The following is a 12,055-nucleotide window of genomic DNA, read 5'->3' as shown; positions in this document are numbered from 1 at the left end:
AGAGAGAGAGAGAGAGAGAGAGAGAGAGAGAGAGAGAGAGAGAGAGATATGAAAAAACAGCTAAATCCAGACAGATGCTTCATGAGGCAAAATTTTGGTTCACAAAGACAGAAGTCAAGTGATCCACATCTAAAGAGCACAGATGGGGGGAGAGAGAGAGAAGAAGCAAGCGGAGGCTAACGGAGCACATGGAGTGGGATGCGAGCATGACACGACCAAGTCGAAGAATTAGCACAGGGAAGAGCATATGAGAGTGAGTTAGACTCACACTGACACCCAATGTGCAGCCCGCGAGGAGCTGGGAGGAATCCAGCTGACAGCGCATTAGAGTCTCTGAGACGCACATCGACAGAGGCAGTGAAATACATTCAAGTACACGCTTAAAAACATATACATGCAAAAAAAACCAAAGCATGTGTAATGAGAGGAGGGGAGGGGGGCGATCATTTGCACACAGTGCTTCAACTCTATCAGACATGCATGCAAGCCTTGACATAAACAGGCTTCTATGGAGCAGCCAGATTAGACAAATACACTGTCTGATTTGTCAGAGCAGAGCATTCTCAGGAGGCTGTCAGGAAAACATGCACTCAAGTGGCTCTGGAAGAGGGGGGGAATCGGGAAGCTGTTGGAAATCTGTAAATGTGTCACTTGGCTCACTGCAGGTTACTGACTTATTTACTTTCCCAGCACATTAATATCATTATTTTGCGGTCACGAATTGTCCTCATGACATCATGACTCTGACAATGCTTTAGTCAATCAAACAATGGCTGCTTCTAATGACTCACTCGTAGTCAATCCCTTTGAGGACCAGTGAAGTACCCCAGTCATAAATGTAAAATGCTCTGAGACGCCACAAACCATCGTCTCTGCTGCTTCCTGGTAGGTTTTAATTGCTGCTGAATGAATGTAAAAGTCGGAGGGAACCATTTGGTGTTTTGATGATCCTTGGGAGAGAAGGTTTGAGATCTAGTAAGTGGCGAAAGACGGTTTTGACATTCATCAAACCACTCAGGGATGATTCAAATTGGTGGTTATTTCAGAAAAGATTGTTCCTGTCAGGATAGTTGATTTTTTTTTTTTTCATATGATGAAGGTGATAACATACCCTGTGGGGTGTATAAAGAGACTGTTTTAATCTGCATTTCCTCCCTCATGTACCATACAACACCAGCATCCTTGTTCATTTTGAAGCCTGTCTTTAACTTTGTCACTCATCCAAATGATCCTAATCTCTTTCACAGTCATTTCTAATAGGCTTTTATTCTCTTTTTCTATATTATATAAACAATTATATTGAACTTCATTCCACAATGCCGCATATTGTCATGCATTTCAGGAAGAGGTTGTTTTTTAGATACAAAATATGTTTTCTTTCTTGCAGTACGCCTTTTATGTTTACATTTCTATTTTCATATTGATGAGCTATTGTTTACTTTCACGTTCCTGCTTTGTATTATGTTATTGTATCTTTCATTTGCATAGCAACTAGTCCATCCATTTTTATGTTCTTGTGTTTTTTTTCTTTTCTTCTTCACTTGTTTTTATTTCTCCTGTTCAAACAGATAAAAAGATTTCTATTGAACATGCAAGCCATCGTAAGTTCACCTTCCCATGACTTCATTCTTTCACTGTTTCATACCATATTGTTTGTGTTTGTACCATGTGTGTGTGTGTCTGTCTGTCAGTGTGCTAATACAGATGAGGAGTCCTAACATCTGTGTTAGCAGGTGAAGTGGAGTGTGTGCAGCGTTTTGTCTATCCACACCTTGTTGTCATCTCAGATTGAGTTCAGTGAAGACACGCCTTACCTTCTTGTCAAGCCTTCTTATGAGTGTTGTAACCCCGTCTTGTCTTTTATGTTGACTAAGTGTAGCATAGGTTTCTTAGCTGACTCCATGTTATCATGGTTACATAACTTTTTCTTTTCTTTTTACATTTTTGTTTTAACTTACTCTTATTTGTTTGTTTGTTTACTATATTTTACTGCATATTTTCTATTTTTAAATGATGTCTTATACTCTTGCACTTTATTTACTGCTATGCACTATTCACCTAGCCAAATTCCTTGTATGTGTAACGTACTTGGCAATAAACAGTTTCTAAAGCTGCTTCTGATCCTGATTTTGATTCTGATAGCAGTTCACTGAAACTGAACGGGAAACAAAGATAGAATTACAGCAAAGATTAATAGTTGTTGGTGTAATTCAACAAATTGCCCCCAAAACAGTTAATCTGTCTCTAACCCAACATGTTAAAAAAAAATCTACAAGCTCTGTTATGAAGGGAGCAAACTGACATGCCTCTAAACTGAACCCCATTAATCTGTAGGCTATGAGGTAGGAGCATAGCACTTGCTGGAGAAAAACAGTTGATTTATGTCTGACTTTCAGTTAATCTGTGATATAGTTTACATTCGAACTGATGGTAATTCCTCTAGCTCAATGTGATGTGGGCTCAGGGGAGATGGCTGTCGGATTCGGTTCCATCGCGCCACGTGAGCACGGGAGCTCTCTTCTGCCAGCCCGTCTGCCTCCGGCTTTCCTCTCCTCCACCCCCTCTTCTACTCTCACTGCTGCTCTGTAGTGTCTGTTTCCTCCAACTTCTTCCTCCCTCTCTCCTGCTCTTTTAACATGGGCCTTTTCCTAAAGCACCGCCATCCTTATCTCCCCTCTCCTCATCACCACACTTATAATCCGTCTGTCCCCTCAACAAATCACAACCTTATCTTACTCCTTCCTATCTTTTTTGGCAAATTGCCTTTCCTCTAGCTCTCTCCTCCTCTGTTTATTCTGCCTCCTCTTCTTGTTCACTCTTTTTTTTTTTTTTGTCTCCCGCCAACCTTGGTCATTGTCTGCTCCTCTTTTCTGCTGGGGTGTGAATGGCTCACGTGTCTGAGTTGGGTATGACTCTGCTAGTGTTGGGCTGTGGTGGGCCTGATGACCAGTCACAGCCAATCACTCAGCAGGAGAAAAGATAGGGAGCCCAACAGGGAGCAGGTGAAGTTGTGGCCAACCACCCATCCCCCACCAGTTCGATCCATGCAGACTTTAGTTGTCAGATGCACCCCCCCTGCAGGCTAGGAGGAGCTGTTTATTATTGTTGCTTTCCTCAGTGATTCCTTTAACAAAAAAAAATGTAGCTTTAGCTAGAATCAAATTGAGCACCGGGTATATCCTAGCAGGCATACTGCCAGACTTATAGACTAGTATTGTTTTTTTCAAGTCTATCTAAAAGCAACACACACACACACACACACAAGTATACTGAAAGAGTTATCAGTCACTGTGATTATTTCTCCTGTCCATACTGGCTGTGAAGTTATCCCCTCTCTATGAAACAGATGACGGACAAAATTCAAAGTCCTGTGTCTGTGTAAAAATGCATTTTAAAGTTCAACTAAAGCTAAAATGAGGCTTCAACAATCTGACTTGGCATACAGTGAATATTTTCCAAGGATGTACCAATCCAACTTTTTCTCTCCTGATACCAATGCTCTCTTTCTCCCAACTTTTAAATTCATATACCCGACTGCATGGAACTCATTGGCTTCATTTGCATAAGGTAACGCGATGCAAGCCTAAATCAGTCAATGACTTGTAGAAACAATGAATCGTACAATGACATTGACAAAGTAACTGTATTTAATGTGGATCGTTCACATCATGGCCCTAATGATACCCGATATACCTAAAAAGGATTCCTATTATTTTCTACAGTTACAGTTTTAGGGCTTAATTATCTCCTTTTTATTTCCCGGATAGTGTTTCCTTGCTGAGCTGTGATAGTTTGAAAGCAACACAGAAAAGCAATTAAGCACTAAATATAGTGTAACTTAAGATATACATTGATTTGACGTCGGACTGCTGAAGCGTCACATTAGCGTCATCTAATTCTTATTTTATACAGAACGAGGACAGTGGATTTTGTCCCCCCTTCACTTATACTGGAATCATACTAAGGAGGGATCTCTTTAAGCCCAGTGACCAATAACTACTTCAATGTACATATGTGAGAATGTCAGTATTGTTGACTCTTAAAAATTAAATTTCTACTAAGACGGCCCATGTAAAATAAATGGGCTGCAACCATTGATTGTAATCAGCGAACAATCTAATTGTTATATTTCAAGTAATCATGTAAAAAAAAACCAAAAAAGTCAGTATTGGTGTATTCAGAAGTGGTGTCACAGTTTCCCAAAGACCAACTCAAAATTCCAGTCGTTTCAGCACTTACTTAGACTACGATAACTTACTTACACTTCTTTCTGCTCCAACTGATATGTAGTAAATCAGATGATATATTCTGTGTAAATTGTGTTTTCTTCCCTCTTGTGTTTCCCTTTCATTTGTATCCGTTTGTTTCCACGTGTCTTTGTATGGTGTCTTGACCGTCTGCCTCTCTATCCCTCCTTCAGCGCTGCCCCCAGGTATGGGTGTCGCAGTCTATGCTGGTCTGGTGGGGGCCCTGCTGCTGTGTGTGATTCTGGTGTTATGCGTGGGAGTGCTCGCATATCGCCGCAGATGCCGCCATCTCCATGGAGACATCACCGATTCGTCATCTGCTCTCACTGCCGCCTTCCACCCTGGCAACTACAAGCCTCCCAGACAGGGTGGGTTCAAACACACACACACACACACACACACACACACTCTCGCACATACGCCATCCAGTACATGTTCACAAACAATTTCCTTCCTATCGTTATGTTTGTTTCCCCAACTTTTCTTCTTTTTACTCATCTTAATTGAAGCACTTGTTCATAATTCAGTTCATTAACACACCGCTATTTATATCATCCCATAAATTAATTCTCTTTATACCATTATCTCCTCTCGCTTAGTCAATTCTCTATTCTTTTACTGCATTTTTTTTTTTTTTTACATTTCAAGCATTTGTCACGGTATACCTTCCCTTGTTCTTGCCATTAAATATTAATTAGAAACATTAATCCATTTCACTCACTTTTAGCACTTTCCACCCAGCCTGTGTCATTTCTGTTGATAAGAGAACAGCTCCTCTCCTCTCCCGTGCCCACAGATAACCCTCACCCTCTGCATCCCTCAGCTCCACCGGATCTGACAGCCACAGCGGGGGCTTTCCGTGGGCCGCTCTTCTCCTTGCAGCAGGGGGTCAATGACAGCCCCCACAAAATCCCCATGACCACCTCTCCCTTGCTGGACCCATTGCCAAGTCTCAAAATCAAGGTGTATAATGGCTCCACCCTTTCCTCGCTGAAGCTCCCCGCGGACATGTGTTTAGGTGATGGGGAGATCCTCAGCCTGAAGTCAGTGGGCACTATGGGTAGAGAGCGAGATTACCACAGCCACACCCTCTCCAGAGAGCCTGGGCTGAGCACCAGCGCCACCCTGGGTAATCTGGGAGGACGCCTTACCATCCCCAACACAGGTAATATATATTGCCTGCAGCTATCACATGTCACTGGTTCACACCCAGTGTGTATGACCCATAGGATAAGATAAGTCATGACATCTTCTCCCTTAGGTGTGAGTCTGCTGATCCCCCCTGGCACAATACCCCAGGGGAAGTTCTATGAGATGTACCTTATTATCAACAAGTGGGACAAAACAACGTGAGTGCCCTTCATCTCCAATCCTCTATTTCATTCATCTCCTTCACAACCACAAGGCAGAACAGACCTCATGCTCACCTCAATCAGAATTTGTGTTTCCCATGCACGGCTCACCTACTGCGAACCACTTGAAGTTTGTTTGAAAGTTCTATCATTTTTTTTCTGAGGATAAAAAAATGTATCAACTTCTACACTGAAACTGGAGTATATTAATTTTTTTGCCAATTTTCTGGAAGATCCACATTCAGTTTTTCTCATGTACGTCAATACCAGCATGTTCCAAACCGTGTCGTGGCCATGATGTTCTTTTATAGATGTAGTGTGATGTTTTGGCAACTGTTGCAAACACCTGATGTTCTCCCTCTGTGTATGTGTGTGTATGTGTGTATGTGTGTGTGTGTGTGTGTGTGTGCGTGTGACATTTACAGGCTACCCTCTGAGGGAAGTCAGACTGTACTAAGTCCCGTGGTGAGCTGTGGCCCATCCGGTATGCTGCTGAATCGTCCTGTGGTTCTTACTTTGCCGCACTGTGCCCAGCTAGACACACCTACACCTGACTGGTCCCTCACACTCAAGACACAGACTCACCAGGGGGCATGGGAGGTGAGACATCCTCCGACTGGTACAATATAACGGGCAGCTCGTTGGACGATGTTACATCATTGAACCCTACTTGCATCTGTTTTCAGGAGGTGCTGACAGTAGGAGAGGAGACTTTGTCGTCTCCGTGTTACTTGCAGCTGGAGGAGGAGTGTTGTCATGTTCTCATGGAGCAGCTGGGAACATACGGTCTTGTGGGCCAGTCCTGCCCTCCGCAGCCCGCCTGCAAACGCCTGCAGTTGGCACTGTTCGCCCCTCGAGCACCCTGCCTCTCCCTGGACTACAGCCTTCGTATCTACTGCATCCATGACACCCCACATGCATTCAAGGTGCTGCTTGTGTGTTTGTCATTCTGTTAAAATGTCTGCATTTGTCTGGTCACCTCTCTCCTTTATTGTCCACTTTTCTTCTTCTTGCTTTTTTCCTTTTGTCACATTGCATTTCTGTTTGTTCATTTCTTTGACGTGTGAGTCAATTTGGCATTACTGTACTTTTGGTGTGAGTATTATTAAGTGCTTTACTGGTCATTTATTTCAAGCATACAATAGACTAGATGTTTTAAAAAATGTAAATATATCTATCAAGTCAGCTTTAGTTGTAACGTACAGCTAAAATAGAGCTTTGTTTGGTCGTAAAGAACATTTAACACACTAAAATATACACAAAATAAAAATCAAAACAAAATTACCCATCCTATTTGCCCAAATCAAATTCTGGTATTACATTGAATCTCCCTTACCCACTAGAAACAACAACTCTAAATAGTACAGCACAATACAAACCCCCAAGTAAACAGCAAGTGCGCACTCCATCCAGAGAAATTTGGACTCGCTAACGTTCGATTTTTTTCCCTCTCTCAGTCCCTTATGTATAAAGTGTTCACACACCAGCCGGGGTAGTAAACATGAGCATGCTGTGTGCATTTTACTGGCATCACACTACATGATTTCTGGCTGATAAAGTTCAAACAGCTTTCAGACTGTTAGCTCTCACACATTTCCATTTGGAGACCTCAACTTAGAGAATGCACAATGCATTTTAATTAAGTATTTTTGAAAACCTGTTTTGAAATGTGTTAGACTGATGAACCCATGATGACATAAATGTGTTCCAAAGCCCTTCTTCTCTCTGCCTCTCTGCAGGAGGTGCTGGATTTGGAGAGGAGTCTAGGAGGAGTTTTGCTGGAGGATCCCAAGCCTCTGCTGTTCAAAGACAGCTATCACAACCTGCGCCTGTCCATCCACGACATCCCTCACACTCACTGGAGAAGCAAACTTCTGGCAAAGTATCAGGTAGATAACAGCCTGTTGATATGCATCGTGTCTATAGATTATGTTCATGCCTACAGAGCACAAATCAGCAGCAGCTTGAATGATGTGGATCCTTAAAACTATTAATGAATTGTCAGTATCACTTCACGCCTAAGATTCACTAGTGAATGTGCTTCTAAAGAAGCACAGCTCGTCGACTAGTCACTTCTGTTGTAAACAAGCTCTACGCTGCATTCACAGCTGCAACGAGATTGCAGTCTGAACCCCCTCTGAAAAAAAGAAATGGAGAAATCTGATACTGGTCCTAATTTATGGACAGTTCGCTGAGGTAATAAATTGTCTTCTGGCAACCAGACCTAGTTGGTGGAAACACCCGATATCGATATAAAGCATATTGCGATTTCCTCGACTGGAAACTGTCTTCTAGATCTTTCCTGATTGTGCTGTTTAGGACAAAATAACTTGTATCACATTGCAGAGACCATGTTTTTTCAGCTTTCCTTCTTGACATTTGTCTGTGTTAACAGGAGATCCCATTCTATCACATCTGGAGCGGCAGTCAGAGACCCCTGCACTGCACCTTCAGCCTAGAGAGAGGAAGCCTGGCTGTGTCGCAGCTCACCTGTAAGATCTGTGTCCGACAGGTGGAAGGGGAGGGACAGATATTCCAGCTTCATACGGATATTCAGGAGGTAATGGTCACAGCTTAGATAATGCAAACGCAGATACAATTGCAATGTAAGCCACACAGTTTTGCCAAAAACAAAATACAGAGGTTGGTCTCAATGCTTCCCACCTTCTCTGTCGATCCAGACTCTACCCCCGCACTCACCCCTCCCCTCAGGAGGCACCTGCCTGCCTTCCTCTCAAGTGGGACCCTATGCCTTTCGCTTGCCTGACTCCATCCGCCAGAAGATCTGTGCCAGTTTGGATGCACCCAGTGCTCGAGGATGTGACTGGAGACTCCTGGCACGCAGTCTGGGCTTTGACAGGTCAGATCCGCCTCACATGTATGTGTGAAAGGCAGCTTGGTCATTCACGAGTCCAGTGTTGATACTCAGGTTCCTAGTTCCTACTGTCAAGTGATAACTCAGAGGTGTGTATGAGAAGGCTTGAAGCTATTCTCTGTCTGAGGTTAGATGTATGGGGTTATGTTTTTAATTTTTTTTATGTCGACAGGCAACTGTGGAAAACATCGGGTCATATCCTTGTCATACTGATAAGAATCTTGAAAACAAGACTTGAATATTAACTTCAGGGATATGATTTAGCCGTGCATGTTATACATTGCTTAATACAAATACATTGAGAACATATTTCACATTGCTAATTGGCTAATCCTGATTTGTAAAATATGGTATATAATATGGTCACTGGGGCCTTTATTTTGGACTGTCAAAAATAAGTATTACCAGCAGTATTTGCCACATACAGTTTTAATGACTTAAAAATGTCTATAATCAACAACGGAGAGCTTCCTTTACTCTTCTTACAACTTGTCTTTCTTTCCCTCAGGTACTTGAACTACTTTGCAACAAAGCCCAGCCCCACAGGTGTTCTACTGGACTTATGGGAAGCTTGTCACCAGGCTGACGCAGACCTGGTCTCTCTGGCGACTGCGCTGGAAGAAATGGGCAAAAGTGAGGTGTTAGTTGTCATGACAACAGATGGGGATTGTTGATTGGTCAAGGAACAAGAGAGCAAGCCAGACTTTTTTTTTTTTTTTTCTCTCCACCGTGATGGAAATAAGAACACCTGCCGATGAATATGCACAAACCATAAGCCCACAGAGCATTTTGGTTCCGTCACATGCAATGTATTACCTCTGCCTCATCTTCCTTTTCACTGACCCCCGATCAGCCACTGTAGCGACATACCCACCGTAACCCATTCCTATGATAACTGCTATACTGATGCTGCCTGAATCCTCCAAAGTAATGTTGCATCTGCAAGATGTGAAACCAATTTGAGGGTACGAAAGCGTAAAATGGGTGCAAAGTAATGTCATATGTTGTGTTGACTGTCGTCTTCAAAGATTGAAAATTACGCTATTTTTGTATATAAATAACAAAAGCTTTGGGACAAACAAACAAAATTCATGTATTCAATACTAAAGCACGCACAATAACACAAACAGACAAATGCTAACACGGGATTAGCCATGTTTCAGTTGCAGCATGAAAGTGCATGATTTAACACCATCTCACCTCATGGCAGGGGCTTTTGTTTTCTGCATTGTCATTCTGTGTGTGCAGTGAATGACAGGCAGCGCCAACCTGTCTAAAACCTCCTCAGGCTATAGACACACTCCAACACACACAGACAAACTGGTCATTAACAGGCTCTGAATCAGACTTGGATTTCTTGTCCAACCACTTGGATCGTCAACAAATCCCATGAGGTCCGAACCCTCAAGGTCGGAGGGCTTGAGCGTGTCGCATTGCGCTTGAAAAAGAGCGGCCTCTTAGTTGTGGTAGGGTGGTGAATTGTGACGTTCATTTAAGAATTTACGGATACCTTGACCGACGGACTCTTTATCTTGTACGAACAAATGCCTCAAAGCCTTGGCATACCATTCCACCTCACGGGAAGGGGGGGTTCCTCTTTCTTCTATCGCTCTGCCACACTCCTCCGATCTGTTGAGAATAAACTGCAGAAGAGCTTTCTGGTCATCCGTTAAAAGTTTCCTTTGGGGAACGCTCTTTAAGTTATTATCCATATTTGTGGATTTTTTTTTAATTTCATTGTCATTGCTGTCACGATCATACAGAACCTGTTCTATCATCGGTGCTTATTTAGGCTGCTGAGCTGCTGTGTTTTTTTTAACTCTAGTAATGCAGGCCAAATGGGAGAGCTATGTGCTTAGTGGATCTCTCAGTTGTGAATAACAAAACCATGTGTGTTTGTTATTTTTAATACGGTGCATCTATTTCAAAATGTAAAATGTATTCTGTAAAACATGATTAGAGGCGGTCAAATGTCCAGGTGAAAATACTGTATGCTGTATTTCTTAGGCATTGTGCTTTGCTGTAACTGAGGGCAGTTTTCCATTGTTCAGAGATGAATATTACAGAGTAGATTAGCCTTTCCTTGAATCAACTAGGCACCAAGGGACCATAAAATTGACCTCAACACTCATACATTATGTTTCAATCTATTCTCTGTCCACCACTTATCTATGTGTCCATCTGTCTATCCATCACCCTGTAACTCATTATGTCTCCCTTGTCTCATTTTTATAACATATTGTTAACCATTTTACTAAGCCGCCTGCTTTGTGGTCAGGGTCCTCAAGCTTTTTGCATTATCGATATTGTTCTGTCAGTTATTGTTAGACAGAAATTGAAATACCTTCATCTTTTAACTTTGTTAATACTTAAGTTCTGTGTGTTTTTGAGTCTTTTTCTCCCTCAAAGCAAAACAAGTGTTTGTATCATTGAAACCACAAAAACCAAAACACAGGCAGTATCCCCCTCTACAGCAGTGAGTCATGTCACTGTTTTGTGTGAATGAACTGAAAACACACTTGTGTGTGTGTGTGTGTGAGTGTGTGTGAGTGTGTGGGTACGTGTGGGCAGGTGGGTGTGCACGTACAGTGTGTGCACACGCTTAAGAGCTGTCATTTCTCTTTGTAAGTGCTATGCAAGTACAAAAGAAAAGTGAAGCATTTTGACTTCTTTTGTTTCCTGGAAGAGTAATTCTATTTTTTCAGATCAGGGCATTGACAGGGTTTTGATTTTGTATTCTTGAGTGGTTTAACATTTTTGGTTACAGTGGTATGTGTGGGAATTCTTCAACTGGATCGGAAGGATTGGATCACTGACCAAGAGAGTTACTATTGAAAAAGCCCATATGGTAGAAGAAAACAAAGTGCGGTACAATGGCTACAAAACAAGTTGTGACTAATACCATGAACTCGTGCCCTGCAGGTCTTTGTCTGTGAGGAAATAACTGAATGCAACCGGTTCAGAACTTTGGATCCCTGAACATTGCAGGACTATTTTTTTTCGTTCCTCAAATCTTGTTACAGAGACTGGCTAGCTGTAGACTACAGTGTTTATTCGTCCAGATTTCTCGAGTATCTGTTGGATCTTTGGCTATAGCTCTGGATCATTTATGCTGGAGCCGGACTGGATTCTTCCTTGCTCCAATAAAAGAGAAATATTTAGCCTTTGTTCACGAAGTCAGACATTTTTATGAAAAAAACCTAAATGGATTCAGTGACTTTATTTTAACTCTGTAAAGTATCAATTGTAAATATACGTCTAGCCTTCTTACCTGTAACTAAATATAATTTTTATGCAATAAATTATATTTCTTAGTTTAACAATAGTCTGTGTGTTGTTGTTATTGAATTAAAACATGCAAAATCAAAGTTAATACAAGCGACTTTCATAAAATCCATAGAGCAAACTGCAGGCTTCTTTGGAATTTCTTGGCAGGAAAAAGAATGTCATGTGTTTTTATTAATTACACCCCATTTTCACAGCACATAGAGAGCTACTCAGCCTGTCCCTCTTTTCCTCACACCTCATTGGAAAATTCCCTTTAGGTCCATTTAGCTTTGAAAGCTTTTAACAAGCAGGCT

At 42.0% G+C, this 12,055-nt stretch overlaps 1 protein-coding gene across 1 annotated transcript in view; it reads left to right on the top strand.

The window, feature by feature from the left end:
• The window catches only part of unc5b (unc-5 netrin receptor B), a 46,983-nt gene extending 35,184 nt beyond the window's left edge, over nucleotides 1-11,799 (top strand). The window contains exons 7-15 of the mRNA XM_031874570.1: nucleotides 4,421-4,615; nucleotides 5,044-5,412; nucleotides 5,509-5,596; nucleotides 6,025-6,199; nucleotides 6,286-6,525; nucleotides 7,339-7,488; nucleotides 7,995-8,159; nucleotides 8,281-8,459; nucleotides 8,983-11,799. Coding sequence (XP_031730430.1) covers nucleotides 4,421-4,615; nucleotides 5,044-5,412; nucleotides 5,509-5,596; nucleotides 6,025-6,199; nucleotides 6,286-6,525; nucleotides 7,339-7,488; nucleotides 7,995-8,159; nucleotides 8,281-8,459; nucleotides 8,983-9,148 — 1,727 coding nt within the window. The 3' untranslated portion in view covers nucleotides 9,149-11,799. The remainder of the gene's footprint in view (nucleotides 1-4,420; nucleotides 4,616-5,043; nucleotides 5,413-5,508; nucleotides 5,597-6,024; nucleotides 6,200-6,285; nucleotides 6,526-7,338; nucleotides 7,489-7,994; nucleotides 8,160-8,280; nucleotides 8,460-8,982) is intronic.
• The last annotated feature ends 256 nt before the right edge of the window (nucleotides 11,800-12,055 follow it).

The sequence above is a fragment of the Anarrhichthys ocellatus genome, unplaced genomic scaffold, assembly GCF_004355925.1.
Source record: "Anarrhichthys ocellatus isolate YVR2014 unplaced genomic scaffold, GSC_Weel_1.0 scaffold3, whole genome shotgun sequence".
Classification (NCBI taxonomy): domain Eukaryota; kingdom Metazoa; phylum Chordata; class Actinopteri; order Perciformes; family Anarhichadidae; genus Anarrhichthys; species Anarrhichthys ocellatus.
Note: the sequence above shows the minus strand (reverse complement) of the source record. Positions and strands in the feature narration are given on the sequence as shown.